This window comes from Orycteropus afer, unplaced genomic scaffold (genome assembly GCF_000298275.1).
Source record: "Orycteropus afer afer isolate SDZICR_OR568_19922 unplaced genomic scaffold, OryAfe1.0 scaffold00071, whole genome shotgun sequence".
Lineage (NCBI taxonomy): Eukaryota > Metazoa > Chordata > Mammalia > Tubulidentata > Orycteropodidae > Orycteropus > Orycteropus afer.
Genome location: NW_006921658.1, coordinates 914,572 through 939,938, shown reverse-complemented (window position 1 = coordinate 939,938; position 25,367 = coordinate 914,572). Strand labels below are relative to the sequence as shown.

At 37.4% G+C, this 25,367-nt stretch overlaps 1 protein-coding gene across 1 annotated transcript in view; it reads right to left on the bottom strand.

The window, feature by feature from the left end:
* The window catches only part of CAMK2D (calcium/calmodulin dependent protein kinase II delta), a 521,252-nt gene that overhangs the window by 207,333 nt on the left and 288,552 nt on the right, over positions 1 to 25,367 (bottom strand). The window contains exon 4 of the mRNA XM_042780929.1: positions 9,148 to 9,202. Within this exon, the coding sequence (XP_042636863.1) occupies positions 9,148 to 9,202 (55 nt within the window). The remainder of the gene's footprint in view (positions 1 to 9,147; positions 9,203 to 25,367) is intronic.

Below are 25,367 nucleotides of genomic sequence, written 5' to 3'. Positions count from 1 at the left end.
TTCAAAGGGTATGGTTTGAAAAAGTATATTTAATATTATGATATAATTTCAAATAGGGGAAAGTGAAAAATACACGTTTTTAAAATAACAAATATAGAACATGCAAGTTGACCAAACCTTCTAGCCAGTAAAAATATGGTAAGATGGGACAGGAAGTGGTAGCACATCAGATTCTCTGAATACTCCTTTCTGAATTAATTAAGTGGCACATTTACTTAAAAATGTTGTAGAGCACTTTTTTTTGTTTGTTTGTTTATTTTTCTTTTTCCCCTAAAATATTAAGAACCCATTTTCCACTTAGTAAGCACTCATTACATACTTGATGAAACAGAATTTCTTGTCTGGAGACCTAAACACTAACACTTCAAAATAGAGAAAAGAGAAGTACTTCACTTACCAAGATGTTTTGTGTTAAGGGGGAAAAAAAGTTCTTTCTAAATATGTAATAATAGCATTTTGCTCTAAAAGCTTAGAGCCTTAAGAATTTTTTTTAGTATTTCAAAATATCAGGAATCCCATGAATGCTACCAGAAATCTCAAGTTGATGAGAATAGCATCCTAGCCTCATAAAAGAGAAAAGAACTCGATAGTTGTCTAACAAATTTTTCATTTAGTCCTATAGTCTTATTCTATATGTAGAAAATGAAGTTTGGAGAAAAGATAATGCTAAATGATTACCTTTGGGCAGCTCTGAGACAAGGAGCCCTTCTGATGCAATAGTTAAGCTCAGCTACTAACTGAAAAGTCAGCAGTTCTAACCTTCCAGTGGCTCACTCTGTGGGAGAAAAGACCTCTAATCTGCAATAACATCCCAGACTGAGATCTTAAAAGCTTCTGAGTACCATCTAAATTGCAGCTATTGCTTTCTCCCCATCTGGAGCAAAGAAGAGTAAAGAAACAGAGAAAAAAAAAAAAAAAAAAAGGAAACAATTAGTCCAAAGGACTAATGGACCACATGAGCCTCAGCCTCCACAACCCTGAGACTAGAAGATGGTGTGTGTCTAGGTATCACTACTGACTGCTCTGAAAGGGAATGTATTAGATAGAGTGGGAGGAAAATGTGGAAAAGATCAGGATTACTAGTTGAATAGAGATGGGTGGAACCCCTAAAATGATATCCCCAGTCATCCTTCAGAGGCCTGTCACTGAACTCACACCAGTAGCTCAATTTTCAGCCACATAGCTTTATAAGGTGAACAATAACACTATGGAGGTAATCACTTCTTAGAACAATCAACCATTCTAGATGAAAAGCGCAGTATTTGTCCAAGGACAAAATTCAGAAGGTAGGAAGGGTTAGAAAAGAAGGGGGAAAGGGAACAGGACACATAGGAAGGAAGTGGGATAAGTGATATTACTTGCGGGGTTTGCAATCAATGACATAAAAATATGTACGGATTGTTGAATGGAAAATTGATTTGCTCGGTAAACTTTCACCCATATCACACTAAAAAGCTAAAAAACATATATTAATTTCTAGAAAACCCTATGTTGTTGTGACGGGCCATCAACTCAGCTCCAAATCATAGCAACCCTATGTACAACAGAACAAAACACTGCCCTGTCCTGCGCCAGCCTCAAAATACTTGGTATACCTGAGATCACTCTTCTGTCAGTTGGTCGTTCTGTGGTGGCTTGCGTGTTGGTATGAAGCTGGAGGCTATGCCACCGGTATTTCAAATACCAGCAGTGTAACCCATGGTAGACCGGTTTCAGTGGAGCTTCCAGACTAAAAAAAGAAGGAAGGGGCCATCCACTTCTCAAAGAATTGGCCAGTGAAAACCTTTATGAACAGTGAAACACTGTCTGATATTTACTGGAAAACTTTATGAATAGAAAACCCTACCAGGCAGTTCTGTCCTATCATATAGGGTAGCTATGAGTCAGAATCACCTCATGGGCACACAATAAAGCTTTGAAACTGAAACTTAAATCTTTTCATTCTCAGTCAGCACTGTTTCCCACAAACCTTCATCTAATCTACCTACTTTAGTTCCCTAATGGGATTACAAAAATTCAACCTAAATGCTATTCATTTAAATATATATTTCCATGGCTTAGGGAGAACTGTGAAATTTCTGTACTTTGATGCACATCTTTTCTGATACAGAATTCTTGAAACGTCTGTCACTTACATTCAGATGACTGCTCTTGTCAAGGTTTTATTTCTTATCAGTACTAGAAATGGACTGGATCTGCCTTACCTGCTTAATGGCAAGTTCTCTCTGCCTTTAGGTGTCTACCTTGAAGACTGTAATTCTAGCTTCACTGCTCCACTTTCTTGTGTTCCCTTCGATTTCAGACAAACCCACTTCTCTATAAATGTAGCCCCTCTTGCCTACCAGAACTACTTAGGTGTCCCTGAAAATCCTGGCAGGCACAAAACATGATGAAGGATGGTACTGAAAAATTGGGGCCATTCATTATTTGCTGTGAAGCTATTTTTGCTTTCTTGCAGGCCTTTTCCACTGATTCTTAAATCTACTTGTAAAACTGTCCACTAATGCTTTGTACTTAAAATAGTAGAGATATTTGAATTAAAAAAATAAGTACATTTAAAGTAGCAACGAGAGACTATTTTTTCATGGGACTCATGGGTGCTTCTGCTTTGCCTTTTAGAAAAGGAAAAGTATTCTATTAGAAAATAATTCAACGCATGTGTAAAAATAGAACTTCCCATTAGATTCTGAATAGCTAACATTGCACAGGAAGTATGCACAAGAACACCACTGCCAAACCATCATCAAAAGAATGAATGCAAGGAACATTCCTTCTTTAGGAATTTAAGCAGTTATTTTACATTGCAACTGATTGGCTAAATCTCTTCCAATTTTCCCAAATGAATACTTCATCGTATCTTCAGGCTATATTTTTTAAAAAACTCTATTTAAAATATGCGTTTTTCTACAGCCACTTATGTTTCTCTTCATAGACTACCATTACAACAATCAGGTAATTTTGTGGAATTATCTATCCATATCTGTTACAATCTCTTTTTAGTCATCTACACTTCTAACTGCTGTTTTCTGATTGTCCCTAAAGCTGTGTGCTTTACTAGATTTTGTTTAACTAGTTTATTAATCTTATTTATTAGATGAGAACTGCTAATAATGCTTCTCTCAAACTTTAAGCAGTGAAGAATAGTTGCAAAGTATCTGAGCTCTTCATTCTAAATGCAGATGTTAAATTTCTGAACCAGGAAGTAAAGTGACTCAGCATATTTCAAAGTACTAGGTAAACTTTCTCCCTCAGAAATCTCTCCATTTTGGCTTCAGAGATATTTATAGCATGAGTAATGTCACTGGACCAGACATGGTCCACTTTATTTGAAAATTTCATTTTGTTTTCAGGTTACTGCTTTTTTTATAGATTCTCCACTGATAATAAAGTGCTGAATGAAAAAAAAAAGTGCATAGAAAAATAAACTTTATTCTAAACTACACTATAAATAGCTTTATTCTGTGTGTCACTGAAAGGAAGGGTGTCATCCTTTTATATTTACCCTAACTGCTGAAGTGCTTCTTGGAACTGTGATCAGATACAATTCTGAATCATGGTACTTAAGTTATGAGTATTAGAAAAAAGTGTCTTCCATTCAAGCATTCATCATAGCATGAAGCACATCTCCCAGTTTATAAATTAGATCTATCAAGAAAGAACAACAGGTCTGGTTCTAAACAAAACAGAGTAGATGCATTTTTCCTCACTTCCCCTGATATACACAGCAAAACTTCCTGGACATTATAAATAAAACAAACATAAGAAGACTCTGAAAGGGAGAGAGATGAAGGTGCAAAAGGTAGGAATGACACAGAGGTGAATTCTCAGGTTTTTTTTCTTTTTGTGCCTCATATATTCCAGACTGGGTGTGGGAAAGCTGGAAACCTGGAAAAACCAATGTGCTGAGACAAAAAAAAAAAAAAATCCATCTCTCTTTAGTCAAAGAACCAGGAAAGGAGCAGAAGAACCAGGAAAGGAGCAGAATACCAGGACATAAAACTTTCAGACAATAATCATCCTACTCTAGTCAAACAGCACTGTGGTTCCAAACCCATCCCTGTCAAAGAAGGCCACACGAGAAGCTTAAACTTCCACCCTATACCTGATATAACAGTGTTCCACACACTGAGAGGGTGATGTCAGAGAGGTTCCCCCAACTCTAGGATTTTAACGGAGGCTGAGTGAGGAAACTAACCTTCTATCCACACCTGATAGTAATGAGGTGCCTTTTTACTCTCACTGGTATGGTTTAGAGAAGACTGATAAAACAAGATTTAAATAAAATCCAGAAGCCAAAAACCAAACTCACTTCCATCAAGTCAATTTTGAGTCATAGTGACCCCTTGGAGTTTTGAAGTGGGTAAAACTTTATGAAAGTAGATTGCCCAGTCTTCCTTTTGAGGAGTGGCTGGTGGGTTTGAATCATTAACCTTCTGGTTAACAGTCAAATGCCTTAGGCACTATGCCACCAGAGCTCCTTAAAAAATATAAAATAAAAAAATCCAGAATCCCAAAGTATCTAGATGTGGTGTAGTAAATTACCTGGTATTGTTTTTCTAGCCATAAACCTTTGTAAACTCCGTGGTGGAATTTGCCATGAACAACCGAGTAACTCCTGATTGTTAGAGTTATCCACCTGGGGTATTTCTGTTGAGAGCAGCACAAAGTAGTATTCTGGGAAGTTCGCTTTCTCTCAGCTGTATAGAATTCTGATGTTGGGATTGGTTAGTTTGCCATTCTTCCAGGCTCAAAAGGAGCCCTCCTAGAAGCAGAGGAAATTTCTCACTGCCAGCTGGAAGACACCGAGAGACACACACTGCTGGGAGAGAGACACTGAGGCACACACACTGCTGGGAGAGAGACTGTCATCTGAGAGATGGTGGCGGAGAGAGACTGAGTTTGTTCCTGAACTTAAATTATAGCCTGTTGCTTCCCTAATAAGCCCCATAATCTGTGAGTTGTGTGTGGCCACTGCAGCAAATTATCGAACTCAGCAGAGAGGTGGTGGGTGCTGTAGGAGGAATAGCTGGTGTCAGGGTTGGAGGGAGGCGGCATGTCTGGCCTGGCAGCGATAGGCCTTGGGCTGCTGACAGTGATTTTGTCTTCCTCTTGTGGGGTTAGAGGAGGTCAGAAGATGCGGCCTCCCTGCCCCTTTGGCACCAGGATACAATGCAAATCACCCATCATACCAAGAACCAAGAGAATGTCAATTTGAATGAGAAAGGACAATCAAGAGACATCAACAAAGGTGACAAAGCTGTTGGAATTATCAGACAGGGATTGAAAGCAGCCATAATAAAATTCCTCAATGTACAAATAAAAGTATACATGAAACAAACAAAAACAAAACAGGAAATCTCAAAAAGGAAATAGCAGATATAAAGAAGATCCAAATGGAACTGGTACAACTGAAAAATACAGTATAAAACAACAAAAACGAAACAAACTCAATTGATGGGTTCAATAGCAGAATGGTGAGAAGAGAGTAACTCCATTGAACTTGGAGACAGAACAACAGAAGCTGTCAATCAGTACAACAAAAAAATAAACAGAAAAATAACAAAAGTAAAAGAGCATCAGGGATCTATGCATAACTATATGTCTAATATTTATATTATCAGCATTCAAGAAGAGGAGAAAGAAGGTGAGGCAGAAAATGTACGCAAAGAAATAAGGCTTCCAATGTCCCAAATTTGGTAGAAGACATACCTTACAGGTTCAAGAGGCTAAGCGAATCCCAAATAGGATAAACCCTAAGAAATCTAGGCCAAGGTCTATCATAGCCAAACTAAAGACAGGGGAATATTTTTTAAGCAGCTTGAGAGAAATAATGCCTCAACTATAAGGGGAAAATAATTAGAATGACAGCAGGGTTCTTACCAAAAACTAAGCAACCAGAAGTAGGTGGCACAACATTCAAAGAAAAGAATTGCCAACTAATTCTATGTCCAGCAAAAATATCCTTCAGGAATGAAGGGTGCAGTGTAGTAAATTACTTAGTGTGGCGCTTTTCTACCCTTAAGTCTTTGTAAAATCCAAGGTGGGATTTGCTATGAGCAACTGAGGAGCTCCTGATTGCTAAAGTTGTCCCCTCTGGAGTATTTCTGTTGGGAGTGGCACAAAACAATGTTCTGGGAGGTTCCTACTCTCTCTCAGGTGCTTAGAGTTCTGATGCTGTGATTGGCAAACTAGGACACTCTGCCAGGCTCAAAAGGAGGCCTCCTAGAGGCAGAACTCTCTCTGACTGCTGGCTGAGGAAGGATGCACTCCTGCGAGAGACGTGCCGCTACAAGCAACACGTGCTGCTGGAAGAGACATGCGCTGCTGGAAAAGAGACTCAAGAGACACGCATTGCTGAGTGAGACACCGAGGGGCATGCACTGTTGGGAGAGAGACTGTGAGAGACTTTTGACTGAGAGATGGTGGGCTGGGAGAGAGACTGAGCGTTTTTCCTGAACTTGAATTGTAGCCTGTGGTGCTTCCCTAATAAACCTCATAATCTGTGAGTTCTTGTGGCCACTGCAGCAAATTATCGAACCCAAGAGAGATGTGGTGGTGCTTTGGGAGGAACAGTTGGTGAAAGGGCTGGAGGGAGGCAGCATGTCCAGCCTAGAAGTAATAGGCCTTGGGCTATTGATGGGGATTCTGTCTTCTTCTTGTGGGATTAGAGGAGGTCAGAACATGTGGTCTCCTTGCCCTTTTTGCAAAGGGAAAATCAAGACATTCTCAGAAAAAGAAAAACTAAGAATTTATTGCGAGCTGACCTACCCTAAAAAATGGCTAAAGGAAGTTCTTCAAACAAAAGGAAAATGATGAAAGAAGGAATCTTGGGACATCAAGAAGGAAGAAAACATCAGAGAAAATAAAAATATCAGCTACATTGAAAATAAAAATATTACCTGCAAGAGAGGGCTGAAGGGGAAGGACTACCATTGCAGCATAGAGTGGTGTCAAATGAAGTAGAGTTAGCCATGGATGGACTGTGCCTGTGGAGAGAAACCTCTGCAGAAGGACTGCTCATAAGCAAAACTACTGTTTCTTTTCTTCAGCATACACATGGATCACTAATATGGCAGGCATCCTTTGCACGGTAACTCACCAGGCAAACCTCTCCTTCATTCTTGATAACAGAATCATGATTTAGTTCTTCATTGGATTTATGTGATTCAAAGGAGGTAAGTTTCCTACCCAGACCTACTGACAGAATTATGATTGGCTTGTTGTAATTCCATTCCCTTTGCCAATACCTGGTTTAGATACAGACATGAGAAGCAATTCCAAAGAAGGAATCATTAGCAGATATTTTCTGAGGGACTGATGGGACATTTTTTCTCATAGATAAAAAGTATAAGCAGTAGAATCTGCATTCCCTTTTTCTGCCTTTGGAAGTCACTGTGAAACCTGAAGCTGAGGCAGCCACCTCATGACCATAAGAGGAGCCTGCACATGAAAAAAAACCATGTGCTAAAAGGAGCAGACAAAAAGATGAAAAGAAGGTGGTTCTTCATGACATCATTAAACAGTTGAATTAACCAGAAGGAAGGTTGGGTAATCTACTTCCATAGTGATACTGCCTCAGAAACCCAAGGAGGGGTCGCTATGAGTCGAGGCTGACTCCACGGCTGTGGTTGCGTTGCGTTTGTGTAGTACCAAAAACCAAAACCAAACTCACTGCCATTGAATTGATTCTGATTCATAGCAATCCCCACTGGGTTTCCAAGGCTATAAATCGTTACAGAAGCAGACTGCCTCATCTTTCTTTGGTGGAGTGGCTGGTGGTTTCAAACCAATGACCTTTTGGTTAGCAGCCAAATGCCTTAACCACTATAGCAGCAGAGCTCCTAAATCTAGTACCACCATATTCATATTATGTGACTTAATACTTTTTCAAAAACAAAACTTAATCTTTCTCAAAAAGTCATTTGTAAATACCACTTTAAAGCTCTAGAGATTATTCCATTATATGAAAGTACTGTCATTATACAACCGTTTTTCTATTTTTGCATCCTTCTTTTCCATCTCCACCCCCCCCCCCATTATAAACGATGCTACCACTAACACCTTTGGACATAAAGCTTTATGTGTATGAAACGTATACATTCCATGAATTTTGTTCCTAGAAGTAAGATTTACCACTAGGGTATGGGCACTTTTGAGTCTTTTCATACATGTAATATCAAATTGATTTCCAAAAAGTGTATATTGATGAAATTCCTACTGTTGTTGTTGTTATGTGCTGTCGAGCTGGCCCCAACTCATAGCAACCCCTCTTGGGTTTCTGAGGCAGTATCACTACGGAAGTAGACTGCCCAACCTTCCTTCCGAAAATTCCTACTATGTGTAGTAAATTCCTACTATATGTGTGGTTTGTCTTATTATATCCTTGCTATCCAAAGCAGGCAACATGGGTTGACTACCCAGGAACCATTATTAACCCTTTGGTTTATGTTTGCTAATAAAAACTCAGTTTATAAATCCTGAGTAGTCTAAGTCAATCTTATTAATTCTATCCTTTTGGTAGTGATTGGTTTAGGCATAGGGATTTAACCCAGTCCTGGTCAATGAGATTGAATGGGCACTGAACTGGTTAAGTTTTTCATTCTTAAGAAGACCAAGAGACAATGTCTTCGACTGTACAGTTTCATGTTTTCCACTGGACATTTCCATGTCTGTATGCAATATCTTGAACCACACCAGTCTAAGGACAAAACCAATGCTTGAGTAAGGGATGGGATTTTGATGATGTTGTTGAACCCCCAAATTAAGCAATCCTAGATCCACCTTTCCTTGGGTTCTTTTTATGTGAGATCATAAATTGTACATAAAGAAAATCCAAAAGAAAATGTGCTTATATAAGCAACTTTTTTTTTTTTTACTCTAAAGTCAAACTGGTAATTACTTACGATATCACAATGGATAATCCAAAAGGAAACAGACTTAAAATTTGTACACTTATAAAGTTAAATTTTAAATAAACACTGTAGAGCAGTCATATTTTCAAAGGTTAGAGTTAAATGTAACTTGAATACATTTCAAAATATTAAAATTGTTATTAATTTGAAGTGCACAATGAGAAAAAATCATGTTTAATTAAAAAGGGCCTTAAAATAGATTACAAAAATAAATTAACACAAAGTGTGTACTTACAAATCAAACACCAAGTAATGGAAGCCCTCTTCTGATATGCTATCATGAAGCCGCACTAGAGAAAAAAAAGAGAGAAGGAGCTTTGTGTTATATGGATTCCAAAGGTCAATATTAAGCCAGACTTGTAACACTCCTGACTGACATCTGGACTCCTACTAAAAAGGTTAGCATTACTCTTTAGCTTCTGATAAATCAGCATTCTTTAAAAGGCTTGGGTTAAGACAGATCCAAGGTTTAGGTACTGGCTCTGACAATTAACTTCTTGTTGTTATGTGCTGTTGAGTCGGACCCAAGTCATCCTCCTTGGGTTTCCCAGGTGGTATCACTATGGAAGTAGATTGCACAACCTTCCTCCCCAGGAGTGGCTGGTGGGTTTGAACCACCCACCTTCTGGTTAGCAGTCAAGTGCCTAAGGCACTATGCTACCAGAGCTTCTCCCAATAATTAACTATATAATCTTAATGATAATAGTACCTACACTTCATACAACTGTTTAAAAAATTAAATATAAAAATAAAAATAATACACATTTTCCTAGGCAGTTGTTGTTGTTGTTAGATGCTGTCAGTTAAAATCTATTCCTAGTGACCCATAGGAGCTCTGGTAGCATAGTGCCTAAGGCACTTGACTGCTAACCAGAAGGCTGGCGGTTCAAACCCACCAGCCACTCCTCGGAAGGAAGGTTGGGCAATCCTACTTCCGTAGTGATACTGCCTCGGAAACCCAAGGAGGGGTCGCTATGAGTTGGGGCCGACTCAACGGCAAAAAACAACAACAAAGTGACCCCATGTAAGGAGTTGAATGGCCCCATAGGGTTTCTTGGCTTTAACCTTTATAGTCGGAGATTGCCAGGTCTTTTGCCTGCAGAACAGCCAGGTGAGTTTGAATCACCAACTTTTTGGGCAGCAACCCACAAGTACATAACTAAAAGTAAACACTGAATAAAATCTATGTATTCAATGTTACAAAGTTCTAGCAATTCCTCTATGAGCTGTTCCTTAGAATTCCACTTGTTATCACCCCACGTGCTCCTGATTAATGCCTTGATCACTACAACAGGCAGCAAGGAAGATCATTTTAAGAATATACTAAATTATCACCCTGCCTCTGCTCTCCCTATTCTCCAGACATTCCTACATGCCATGCCCTGGCCAATCTGTCAAAACACAGCTTTTATTATGCTACTTCTTTATTTAAGACATCAAAATCCATTTACCATGTCACTAGCCAAAAATGTACAGCTGGAGCTTTTAATAAAACAATCTACTAGTTCTTCAAATTAATACAATTTAAAAATTTCCAAGGAGCTAGAATTTCATTGATGACTTTAGCCAAAAACGTTTCTCTCTTATGAATTTAAAATGCTCACTGTCTACTCTAAACTAAACCAGAATGTAAAACATACATATTGCTTTGTTGGCTATTTACTTGTACATAAGCACCACTCTACCCCATATCCTGTCCCCACAGGTGATAAACTTTTCCAGAACAGAGACTGATGTTTTTTCTTTTCTAATTATCCAAATCATTTGGGGTAGCTTGACCTACACTGAGCACAGCAGAGAAGGAAAGCAACAAAGTCACAGAGCACAAGCACTTTCATAAAAGTCACCACAAAAGAGTAATGATCTCTACTACAATCTATTCTTGGTTTTGTTTCCCATGCAGTGATGACCACTATGCAAAATGTGGATTTAAAAGCACATTTAGATTATCATTATCACACAACCCACAACCATCTACAGGGGGAGTCTGTGGTACCCGTAAAATTCTCAAACTCATGAAGTTAATATAATTTCCCTTGTTTACTATCCAGTTCCATCCACTTCAGATCTTATCCCTGGCCTATTTTAAAAACCCGTTTCAAACTACTCTCCAAAAATTTCTTGAAGGTGGAGAAAAGAGAGACTTTTGCTTCATCCCTAAGTTTTTATTACCATTGGTAAAATGTGCATTTTCGATTGTTGTTAACACAAGGAGGGGTTTTCATAATGCAGTGTGAGTGAGGCCACTGCAGTTCAGTCTCAGACCCTCTATTCCACTTGGCCCTTGAGTGCAAAATATAAATATTCTGCAGTATTTCCCTTCTCATCTTCTTTTCTTCTCATATTGCTACCCTTGAATCCATTGATTTAGTGTATTTTATTTTTGCAAACTTAATAATACTGCTCCTTTCTTCAGTACAGAGCTTTCTTCTCATCAGTAGTATTACCAAACAGGAACCATATCTTGTTTTTGCATCCTTCAAAGGTACTTGACTCAAAGTATTTCCATCAAACAGTGTTTGAGCATTAACTATACCAGATGCTAGGCACGCTTTCAGGGTAGACAAAAAATTTCAACAAAGCAAGTGAGATATATATATATATCTCACTTGCTTTGTTGAAATTGAAGAATGCTGTTCAGACAAAGGGAGTTCTGGTGGTGTAGTGCTTAAGGCATTTGACTGCTAAACAGAAGGCTGGTGGTACAAACCCATCAGCCACTCTTTAGAAGGAAGATTGGGCAATCTACTTCCATAGTGATATTGCTTTGGAAACCCAAGGAGGCTAGCGGTTCAACCCCACCAGCCACTCCTCAGAAGGAAGATGGGGCAATCTACTTGCCTAGTGATATTGCCTCGGAAGCCCAAGGAGGGGTCGCTATGAGTCAGGTCTGACTCGACAGCATGTAACAACAACAACAACAACATACAGAAGTTTGGCTTGATGAGGTATTTTCTTCTCATGGTCATTCAGCACAGTAACCAAAGTCAGGTTATGGCTGACAACTCACTACTCAGGCTATCTTGACAGACACATTTTCACAGATAATACATTGAGCACCTTTAACACAGTCTCTGTTTATGTGAGTTCAAATAACAATATGATTATTTAAACAATTCTACTTTATGTTTTTTGCCAAATATAAGCATTGACAGTTATTTTGTAAAAATAAGATAGGTGCCTATGACATTAAAGTTTAAAAGTGAAAATCACTATGTAAGCAGGAGAAAATCATCACTTCTTTCTTCTACTTTCTCAAGATAAAAGCTTCATTTAGAGGTAGAGTCTCAGTTCAGATGAAAGGGTGGAAATGCTGAACACGGGATATTTTAGATAAAAGCTGCAGAAGAAATACTAATTTCTGGTTATATTTGGAATAAAATTTTCTTAATAAAGTTACCATTAGCTTATTAAAACTTGTAAACAATCAACATTTGGAAATGAATTTTTTTTAACAGATCAAGAGTTACTTAAATACATGTGTGTGACTGAACATATGACATGGCTTTTGATGACAACCACTGTCAGAAAAATATTTCACCAGCAAGCACAAGTTCACTCCTCTTACAATACACAATTATAAAATCAGCGCTACTTCTTCCAACTAACTGTTTGACCATGTGAGTTAATTTTGAATGAATGATGTTATTTATAGCAGTAACAAGTTAGAATCATTTTCACTTGGGATAAATATATACATTTTTTTCTTTCTCCTTTTATTCCTTCCTTCCTTATGTCCTTTCCTACTTTCCTTCTACTCTTCTTTTCTTTCATTTACTTTTTGTGTTTCTTAAACTAACAAAAAAACAAAACCCACTTCAATCAAGTTGATTCCAACTCAAAGCAATCCTATAGGACAACACAGAAATGTCCCAGAGTGTTTCCAAGGCTGTAAATCTTTACGAAGCAGAACGCCTCATCTTTTTTTGGTGGAATGGCTGGTGGGTTCTAACAGCCCACCTTTTGGTTAGCAGACAAATGGCTGAGCTACTGTACCACCAGAGCTCCTTTTCATAAAATAATGAAATAACAAAACAAAAAAACCTAGAACTACATGAAATTACCAAAATTTCTATTAATTAACAAAAGTATGTAACACAATATTTACTGGGATTTTCTACATTTACTTAAACTGAGAATGGATTTGTTTCTTTTTGTAAGTTTTAACTCTTATTATTCGAAGAGTTAATTATGTATCTATACATTCTGGAAGACAGTGTCTACAGATAGTCACAGACATCATCTATTTTTCTTCAGGCCTTTTCTGTCAGTCAAAAAAGATCCTTCATATTCATTCTTCCTTTCTTTTCAACAGCTGCCAAGGGTTGAAAATTGTGTGTACTTTTTAAAAAAGTTGCATTAATTATTCCCTATAAATAATTGTCAATTTCTATTTACACCAAAGAGATTATACACAAAGTTCTGTTGCTCACAGCTGTTAGCACATGATTGACTGCCTGGCCAGCCTTGAAAACACTGTGGCCGCATGTTGAAACATATTGTGCCATGTTCTTACTATGGTGGCTTTCTGGTATGGCCATAAGCTACACATACGGATACACACAATTAGCCTAATTACATAGCCCCTAAGATAATTTTAGAGAGAAATTTTGAAGAAGATAATGAGAAAAGCATTTGAGAAAACAAGTTATAATACATCTTGGCAATAATTCTTTTCTGAAGTTTGCTCAAAGGTAAAATTATGCTTATGAATAAATATATTTCCATAAATTATGAAACAGTAAAATAGTTCTTATCTAGAGTGAAATTTTAAATTTTTATAGTGTTGTTGTTGGTGGTGTTATGTGCCGTGGAATCAGACTCTACTCATAGCGACCCTCCTTGGGTTTCTGAGGCAATATCACTATGGAAGTAGATTGCCCAACCTTCCTTGCGAGGAGTGGCTGGTGGGTTTGAACCTCCAGCCTTCTGATTAGCAGTCAAGTGCCTTAGGCACTATGCTACCAGAGCTCCTTTTTATAGTATAGTGATAGAAATTATAAAGAGGAAAGGAAGCTAAAATATTTCCAAATGTCAGTTAGCCCAAGACCTAATTCACTTCTTCTCTCTAATGAACATATTATAAATTTAATAATTTGTATTCAAAGTATCATCACCACTCTCACTTCCTGTTGGTTCTATGTTCTTGCATGATTTCACTACACCTCTATCTAATTATTAGCTCCATAATCAAGGGGCCAAATAAGATCTTGGCCCTTGTAATTAAAGAAAAATTAATTTAAACATGATAGAGGTTACCTATTTATCTTAATATTTGTCTTAGGCTGGGTTCTCTAGAGAAGCAAAATCTGTGAAGTGTGTATATAAACATACACAGAGAGATTTATTTCAAGGATATGGTTCATGCAGTTATGGAAGCTGGCAGCTCCTAAATCCATAGGTGAGGCATCAAGTTGGTGGCTGCAGGGGCCAGTGAGCCCCAAAATCGGCAGGTCAGAGAGAAGGCTGCTGGCTCACAGGGTTGTAGGACCTGACAAAGCTCAAAATCTGCAGGCTGCTGACTCATATCCCAAAAACTAGAGGTCAAAGGATGACCAGTAGGATGCAGGATCAAGAGAGAGTGAGCTCTGCGAGAACATCCACATATATTGGATACAGGACATACCACCAAGGAAACTTTCCTTTCAACTGAAAGGCTGCTAATATCAGATCACAAAAAGAAGGATGATTACATAATACCTTCCAAACTACTAAGAATCTGGCCTAGCCAAGGTGACATATAACCTTAACCATCACAGTATTTCATTTCATTTCAGGCATTAAAAGCTGTAATAAAATATATGATCACAGCACTTACTATGTCAAACACAATGCAACAATCTTTGTAAGAATTATGTTATTTAATATATACAATCACCCTGAGGATACTTTACCAGCACCTTTTTCAAATGAGCATACAGTAGACAGGTCTAGGAAATTTCCAAGCCTTAACAGCTAGTAAGTAACCAAGCTAGGACCAATATCCAGAGTTAGAATCTAAAGACCTTGTTTTTACTCAGAATATTATATGGACACTCCATGAAATATATTTATCAGCAAACTACTCCTCAAATACCTTATAGATGATGAATTTGTCAGGGTAAAAAATGTTAAAAAGAGAAGAGGGAAAATAATTTTGATGACCAAAGAAAAGCTTTGCTAAGTAAAAACTTTTCACGAAGGAGAAAATCACTTTGAGTACAGAAGTTTAAAATGTGATGCTGTCATTTTGAGGAAGTAAAGCCAATCAAATAACGTCTAAGATAAAGAGCCAACAGCAGCCACATTGTGTCCCTACATGGTTCCTACATCCACAGAAAATTGTTAATTCTCTACTTCATTCCAAATCAGGAATATTAGCAGTTCCAGTGATTCACAGTTAACTTACCTGATAGGTCATTTAATGCATCAAAAATTCACCAAAACTTACAAAATCTTAAAAACTTAGAAACATATAAAATAGCATGAATATAAATTATTTTTGTTTTCTTTCAAAAACTAACATTTCTAGGTCATGGATGAAGAGAGAGAGAGGGGAAGGAAGTGGAATTAGGTGGACAAGGGAAAAGAGGGAAAAATGTAGAATAAAACTTTAAACAGAAGCCATACCAACGTTGTTTATTAGATAGAGTTACTCATTTTAATGACACATAATAGGGTTAATTTTATAAAATGGAAGTGAACATATTCTTTTATGGAGATTTGTCTTTCAACAAAGGCTAATGAAATATAAACTCAGTTGTTTCAATTTCAGGACTACTTCCTTCCCTTTTCATTTCCTAACATCGTCCTCCCTCCCTCAAATTAAAACCAAGACTGCTAACTATAATTTTGTGAAATTATTTAGAAACATATTATTTGATTCATATAATACTGTTCCTTATTCTTCTGTACGATCCAAACTCACACAGTCTATTACATCTGTGGTCCGCAGTGAAACATACATATAAAAATTCACGTCTTTGTGCAGGCCCTTATACTCTGACTCTGGGCTTGGTCATGTGATTTGCTTTGAGTAATGGGACATTAGTATGTGTGATGCACAAGTATCTTTTACAAGCTCCTGCACATTAGAGGTGTCCTCTTATAAACTACCCGCTATTCTAAAAAAAAGTTAGGGTTAGACTAAAAGACAAGAGGCTATATAGAGTGAGACCCTGAGGATAAGAGATCATCCTGGATATTCCATCACGTGCAGAGCTCAAAGATGCCATGGGTGATTTCTAGTGTACCATGGCAAGTAGAAATTCTTTGAAGGAACCTAGTCAATGCACAGAATCATGACAAATAATGTTGTTTTAAGCCACTAAGTTTCGGGTGGAAGTTGTCAACCAACAACAGATAAGACAGAAACAACTAAAATTTAAATATATGATCATGGTCATCAGAGTCCTTATTTCAAAAAACACTGTCCAGACATAATTATTTCAACATCATAAGCAACTTTCATAAAGCAGGAAATAAAATTGAGTTTAAACTCATAAAATATAAAACAGTATAAATCTCTACAACTGAACAAGGAAGGGCAATGCTGCCAATGTTATCATAATACTAATAAAGTAATTCATACAGAACAGATTGTATGGCATACTCAGAATCACTGCTTGTCATCTCTGAGCAATAGGCTTGACTATAAATGAAGTAATTTTCATATTTTTTGCATTGCCATGTTGCAAAAAATGAGGTAGTTTGGTGGGTTTCACATATTAGGAGGCAAAAATGGCAACTTGTAAGTCAGATTCTTTTTATATTCCCACCAGTATGGGAATTCACACCTAGAGCAACCACCAGACAAGTTAGCCCAGGCAATGTACCAAGGCTTCCCAAAAAGAGGGATGACAACATTGCCATGATTTGTAAATTATATGTATATAACATATATATATATATACACATACACACATACACACACATTTATATATAATGTATTACATATCTTATATATAGATATATAATTACTAGTCTCCAAATATTTTACATTATAACAATTAGATGGCATCACTCCAGGGAGAAATTGCAGCTCAACCATGACTTAATGGCTCTTTTGTAAAAAGTTGGTAATTTTTAGAAAAAAAATATTTCACATAGAAAAAAATAAAATGCATAAGTACTAAAAATCAATTAAAAATTAAACTACCACTTAAAAAAAAAAAAAAACTAAAGCCAAATCCATATACATGCTTTGTTTTTCTTAATCTTTATTTTCTATAACACAAAGTAATATGGTTAATGAAATGACAGTGATTGTTTTAAACTATCTAGTATAAAATTACTTAAGTTCAGTACATTTGAGTAATACATGGACTCTGTTTCTCTGAAATATGCTTCTGTATATATTATTCATGGTACCTTAAATTAAGTATGTAGATATAATTATATATATGCTCTATATATAAATAACTTTTTTTCATTATTCTTTTTGTTAAACTCAATAGTCCAATAGGACTGTTATTTTGGTTTTTGGACTGTCTCAACAAGATACTTTAAAAGTTTGGAAACTTAAAGTATGGGAGTCTGACTTAGCTGGATAAGGCAAACAAGTAAACTAGTCAGGCATAGAAGCCACAGTCTGTTTTAATTTTCAATATTTGAACACAAAAATTCCTAAAGTTATTTGTTGTTGTTTTTGTTATGTGCCGTCAAGTTGGACCTGACTCATAGCAACCTCTCCTTGGGTTTCTGAGGCAGTATCACTACGGAACTAGATTTCCCCATCTTCCTTCTGAGGAGTGGCTGGTGGGTTTGAACCGCCAGCCTTCTGGTTAGCAGTCAAGTGCTTTAGGCACTACAATACCAGAGCTCCTGAAGTTACTTAAAAGATAAATATATTTTTAATGAAATACTTAGCAATACGCCCCATTGTTGTACTGTTGATAGGATCTGTCAAGTCAGCTCTGACTCATAGTGACCCCACGTAAAATAGAACTAAATACTACCCAGTCTTGTGCCATCCTCACAATCCTTACTATAAATGGGTCCGTCATTGTAGTCACTGTGTCAATCCATCTCGTTGAAGGCCTTCCCCCCTTTTCACTGATTCTCCAATTTACTAAGCATGGTATCCGTCTCCAGGGAATGGTCCCTTCTGACCACATGACCAAAGTAGGTGAGATGAATTATGGCTGTTCTCACTTCCAAGGAGCATTCTGACTGCACTCCTTCCAGGATAGATTTGTTCCTTCTTCTGGCAGTCCATGGTACTTTCAGTATTCTTCACCAGCACCACAGATCAAAAGTATCAACTCCTCTTCAGTCTTCTTTATGCATTGTCCTGCTTCTACATGCATATGAGGTGACTGAAAACATCATGGCTTGGGTTAGACGCTCCTTACTCTTCAAAGAAACATCTTTGCTCTTTAGTACTTTATAGAGATCTTTTGCAGATTTGCCCAGTGCAATACATCTTCTGTTCTCTTGACTCCTGCTTCCATTCATGTTGACTATGGAACCAAGTAATATGAAATCTTTGACAACTTCAATCTTTTCTCCATTTTTCTGACGTTGTTTATGGATCTAGTTGTGAGGATTTTTGTTTACCTTAAGTTGAGGCGTAATGCATAATGCAAACTGTAGTCTTCAAATTTCATCAGTAAGTGCTTCGAGTCATCTTCACTTTCAGCAAGCAAGGTTGTATTATCTGCTTATCAAAGGTTGTTAATGAGTCATCCTCCAACCCTAATGCCATGCTCTTCTCCACATGGCATATTGCAGCTTCTTGGATTATCTGTTCAACACACAGACTGAATAAGCCTGATGAAAGGATACAACCCTGATGTACTGCCTTCTTGATTTTAAACCATGCAGTACCCCCTTGTACTGTTTGAAAGACAGCCTCCTGGTCTATGTACAGGTTCCTTCTAAGCACAATTAAGTGTCCTGGAATTCACATTCTTCACAAGGTTACCCATAATTTGTTATGATCCACACAGTGTAATGCTTTTGCATAGTCAGTAAAACACAAGTTAATAACTTTTTGGTATTCTTTGCTTTCAGGCAAGATCCATCTGACATCAGCAATGATATCCCTTATTCTATGACCTCATCTGAATCCAGCTTGCATTTCTGGAATTTTCCTGTCAATATATTGCTATAACAATCTTTGAATTACCTTCAACAAAATTTTACTTGTGTGTGGTATTAATGATACTGTTCAAAAATTTCCTCATTCTGTTGGATCACCTTTCTTTGGAATGCATACAAATACAGATCTCTTCCAGTCAGTTGGCCAGGTAGCTAACTCCCAAATTTCTTGGTATAGATAAGTAAGTGTCTCCAGAGCAGAATGTTTGTTGAAATATCTCAATGCGAATTCTGTCAATTCCTGGGGCCTTATTTTTCGCCAATTCCTTCAGTGAAGGTTTGACTTCTTCCTTCAATACCATTGGTACTTGATCACTATGCCACCTCCTGAAATGGATGAACATTGAGCAATTCTTTTTGGTAGTGACTGTGTGTATTCTTTCTGTCTTCTTTTGATGTTTCCTGCAGCATTCAGTATTTTGCCCACAGAATCTTTCAATATTGCAAATTAAAGCTTGATTTTTTTCTTCAGTTCTTTCAGCTTGAGAAATGCTGAGTGTGTTCTTCCCTTTTGGTTTTCTAACTCCAGGTCTTTGGACATTTCATTGTAATAACTGTCTTCTTGAGCTCCCCTTTGAAATCTTCTGTTCAGCTCTTTTATCTTGTTATTTCTTCTATTTTCTTTAGGTACTCTCCCTTCAAGAACAAGTTTCAGAGTCTCTTCTGATATCCATTTTGGTCTTTTCTTCTTTTCTCTTCTTTTTAATGACCTCTTGCTTTCTTCATGGATGATGTTCTTGATGTCATTCCACAATTCTTCTGGTTTTCAGTCATTGTGTTCAATGCATCAAATCTGTTCTTTATACAGTCTCTAAATTCAGAGGGCAGACATAATCAAGGTCATATTTTGGCTCTTGTAGACTTGTTTTAGGAGCTCTGGTAGCATAGTGGCTAAGGCACTTGACTGCTAACCAGAAGGCTGGCAGTTCAAACCCACCAGCCACTCCTCGGAAGGAAGATGGGGCTATCTACTTCCGTAGTGATACTGCCTCAGAAACCCAAGGAGGGGTCGCTATGAGTCGGGTCCAACTCGACGGCACACAACAACAACAACAACAACAACAACAGACTTGTTTTAATTGTCATCAGCCTTAACTTGAATTTGCATGTCAGCAGTTGATGGTCTGTTCCACAATCAGCTCCTAGCCTTGTTTTGGCTGAAGATATTGAGCTTTTCCATTCCCTCTTGCCACAGATGGGGAGCTCTGGTAGCATAGTGCCTAAGGCACTTGACTGCTCACCAGAAGGCTGGCAGTTCAAACCCACTAGCCACTCCTCAGAATGAAAGTTGGGCAATCCTACCTCCATGTGATACTGCCTCGGAAACCCAAGGAGGGGTCACTATGAGTCAGGGCCGACTCGACGGCAAACAACAACAACAACACTTGCCACAGATGAATTCAATCTGATTCCTGTGTAGTCCATCAGGCAAAGTCCATGTGTATAGCTGCCATTTGTGTTGTTAAAAAAAGGCATTTGCAATGAATAAGTCGTTGGTCTTGCAAAATTCTATCATGTGATCTTCAGCACTAATTCTGTCATCAAGGCCAAATTTCCCAACTACCGGTGATTCTTCTTTGTTTCCAACTTTCCCATTCCAGTTACAAGTAATAATCAGTATATCTTGATTGCATGTTTGGTCAATTACAGACTGGAAAAGTTGGTAAAAATTTTCAATTTCCTCATCTTTGGGTTTGGTGGTTGGTGAGTACATCTGAATAGTAGTAGTATTAACTGGTTTTTTTTGTAGGTGTATAGATATTATCCTATCACTGGCAGAACCATTCTTCAGGACTGATTCTACGTTTTTTAGTGACGGTGAATACCATGTCATTCGTCTTCAATTTGTCATTTCCGGCATACTAGATCATACAGTTGTCTGATTCAAAATGGCCAAAACCAGTCCATTTCAGCTCACTCATGCTTAGAACTTCCAGAGGTGCAAGATGGATTCAGAAGAGGACGTGGAACAAGGGATATCATAGCAGTTGTCAGATGGATCTTGGCTCAAGGCAAAGAATAACAGAAAGATGTTTACTTGTGTTTTATTGACTATGCAAAGGCATTTGATTGTGTGGATCATGACAAATTATGGATAACATTGAGAAGAACAGGAATTCCCAAACACTTGATTGTACTCATGAGGAACCTGTACCTTGACCAGGAGGCTGTGGTTCGAATGGAACAAGCAGACACTACGTGGCTTAAAATCAAGAAGGGAGTGTGTTAGGGTTGTATCCTTTCCCCACACTTATTCAATCTATATGCTGAGCAAATAACCCAAGAAGCTGGACTACATGAAGCAAAATGTGGCATCAGGATTGGAGGAAGAATCATTAACAACCTGAGATACGCAGACAATACAACTTTGGTTGCTGAAAGTGAGGATGACTTGAGGCACTTACTGATGAAGGTTGAATACAGTCTGCAGTATGGATTACGTCTCAGTATAAAGAAAGCAAAAATCCTCACAACTGAACCAATCAGCAGCATCATGATAAATGGAGAGAAGATTGAGGTTGTCAAAGAATTCACGTTGCTTGGTTCTAAAATCGATACCAATGGAAGCAGCAGTCAAAACATTAGATAATGTGTAGCAGTGGGAAGGTCAACCATGAAGGAACTGTTTCAAATGCTGAGGAGGAAGGATGTCTCCTTGAGGACTAAGGTGCACCTGACACAAGCCATGATATTTCCAATAGCCTGGTATGCATGTGAGAGCTGGACAATGAATAAGGAAGCCGAAGAAGAGTTGATGCTTTTGAGTTGTGGTGCTTGCGAAGAATGCTGAAAGTACCATGGACTGCTAAAGGAACTAACAGATCTGTCCTGGAGGAAGTACACCTGAAATCCTCCTTGGAAGCGAGAATGGCCAGACTCTGTCTCACCTATTTTGGTCATGTTGTCAGAAAGGACCATTCCCTGGAGAAGGATGTCATGCTTGGTAGGGTGGAGGGTCGACGAAAGAGGGGGAGGCCTTCAATGAGATGGATTGACATGGTGGCGATGATGATGAGCTCAAGCAGGGATCATGGAGCTGGCACGGGATTGGGCAGTGTTTCGTTCTGCTGTGCATGGGGTCGCTATGAGTCAGAAACGACTCGACAGCACCTAACAACAACATGCCTAGGATATTAATCTTTAGGCCCCATTGTTATTTGCCATCGAGTTGGACCCGACTCCTAGTGACCCCTCCTTGGGTTTCTGAGGCAGTTATCACTACGGAAGTAGGATTGCCCAACCTTCCTTCCGAGGTATGGCTGGTGGGTTTGAAACCGCCAGCCTCCTGGTTAGCAGTCAAATGCCTTAGGCACTATGCTACAAATTTAGGCCCCATTAGTTATGGTAAATACCTATTACTGAACTCAAAAGTTGAAATAACTTCTACATCAGAAATTAAAACCTTTCAGTAAAATTTCAAATATTTTCCTGTAGGGACAAGAGTATATTTTTTACACTTAATACTAATGTTACATTATATTTAAAAACAGTCCAATCTTTATACTTAAAAAAAAATCAAAATTAATTAAACATTTTCAAAATAAACAGATCTAATTATTACATGAAAAACAGTGGTGAATACCATCCACATTAATATTAAACCTATTCTAAAAATACACAGAAATAGTGATAGGATCACAATATCAGTCCTTAAGGTTATGCTTATCAACTCTGGTGAGCTGATCTCAATCCTAATTTCCAAATTTCCATCATTCCTCATCCAGAATTAACAGCCAATTTACATTAGCTTCAATATATATAGGACCCTCTAGGGTCAAATTAGTAACAATCATGCCTGAATAGAAGAAGTTATGATGCCCTTTCAATAGCTCAGAGCTACTTACTAGTCTAGATTACTCATAGCAGCTTCTGGCTAGTCAAAACTACTTATTAGTTGGGAGAATTGAGGAGATATGACCAATGGTTGCTGATTGTATGTCTATCTGTCACATCAATCACAAGAAACCATTAACAACGTAAGAGAACAATCAGCTAATTTGCTTGAAAGAAAAAAGTCATACCTAGTTAAATAAAATAGCATCTCAGAGATGGTTACTGAAATATAAAAGTAAATAATTTATTAAAACCTTTCTTTTCATTTTAATAAACTATGTTGTTGTTGTTGTTATGTGCCGTCGAGTCGGACCCGACTCATAGCAACCCCTCCTTGGGTTTCTGAGGCAGTATCACTATGGAAGTAGATTGCCCAATTTATAAGCTATATATATATATATATATGGAAATTAAATTATAAGCCTAATAACACCTGGAAATGTTCCCGGTTTTCTTTGAAAAATAATGTAGATTATCCTCTTTTACACGATTCCATTTGGTTTATAATTTGTTTTATCGGAAAATAAATTACATTTCTTGGAAAAGTTTTCTCATTTTAACTTTACTTTAAAAATTTATTTCACCTTTCAATTTTGCTTTAGTATTGCCTGTTTTATATATTCAAATCAATGGCTCCAATTTTCCTCATTTTTTTTTTCCTGCACCTTATCGTATTGTTGTTCCATCTTCCTATATTTACACTGAGTCAACTGGTTATTAGTCATGGACACCCTGAACCACTATGAAAAAAAAGAGGCTGATGTTGAGCCTTACTAGACATTTTAATACGAAAAGCTGCAAGACAGCATTAAGAACGGGGATTGATACTAGTTACATGGTAACTTACTCAAATAATGATTTAAATTTATAACCTTGAATCAAAAAAATGTCATCATGTTGATTCCAACTCATAGTGACCCTACAGGACAGAATACAACTGCCTCATAGGGTTTCTAGGGCTGTAATTTTTACGGAAGCAAACTGCCACATCCTTCCCCCACTGGTGCTTGTGAACTGCCAACCTACTGGTTAATAGCCAAGCACTGAAGCACTGAGTCACCAGGGCACCTTATTTATAACCTTAATCACTTGTTAATTTAACTGGAGATACACTATGCAGAAAGCAAAAGACTAAACACATAAAATTTTGAAAAAATTAACTGACAAATACATTGTCTGCTATCCATTTTTACTGCTCAGTTAAGTAAAATATCAACTGTCTATTATAATAGTTATTAACATCTTAAGTCAAGTGACAAATTATCAAGTATTTTTTATTTTGGTTTATTCCACTAAAAGTTAACTAACTTTAACTTTGTTAAATATTCCACCAAAATAAACATCAATCTTAACAATAAGCAATTTTACAAATAAAATACTTATTTTCAAAATATGATATAAAGTGGCACTGCATGAAAAAGAAAAAAAAAATCCTCAAACATAAAACATTAACGTAAAATTTTACTTAATTGTTCCAGAAATATTAAAAATACCTTAAATATTAAATAGTTCAAAAATCTTAGAAAAAGATTAAACAAAACAACAACAAAACCCAAATGAAGTGAAAAAGGGGAAAAATAGAAGGTCAGGTTAAAAAATAGAAAGAATATATGAAAAATACATACTATGGTATAACAAAGAGTAAGAATAAGAATGTATTTTCTATAGGAATGTAAACTGAAAAAATGTCATCCTGGTCCAGGGTTTAAACAACCTTGATTCCAATCATTCCACACCTGGCAAGAATTTCAGAAACCAAGCTCATGAATTCTAAACTTGAGCTAATCAAGAAAAACTATCATTCTTCTATTATTATAATAATAAAGCAGTTATTTTTTCTAATTTTTATCTTTTTTCACAATATTCAAAAGAATGCTAGAACTATTGTGCTTATAAAAGGGAAATGTTAATATTTAACAACAGACTAATAAATGTTATGTAAAGCAGAGCCTAAGAATTGCATCATTTAGGTGACTCCAAATCACACTCACTGCCATTGAGTCAATTCCACTCATAGCTACCCCATTGGGATTCCAAGGCTGTATAACTTTATGGAAGCAGAGCACCTCATCTTCTGCACACTGGCTGGTGGGTTTGAAACACTGACCTTTTGTTTGCAGCCAAATGCCTTACTCACTACACCACCAGAGCTCCCTATTTGGTGACAGCATATATTATTTATTTTCTCTTATTACTTATGCATTATAGAAATCTCAAGAAGGTGCACTTCCATGTCTTACTTAATTACAAGCTCTTAAGAGAGCTTTAGGCTAATGTCATCTTTTTGTTAAATTTGTATATACATATAAGGAGCTCTGGTAGCATAGTGCCTAAGGCACTTGACTGCTAACCAGAAGGCTGGCGGTTCAAACCCACCAGCCACTCCTGGGAAGGAACAATGGGCAATCCTACTTCCGTAGTGATACTGCCTCGGAAACCCAAGAAGGGGTCGCTATGAGTCGGGGCCGACTCGACGGCAAATAACAACAACAACAATATATATGTTGTTGTTGTTGTTATGTGCCGTCGAGTCAGACCCGA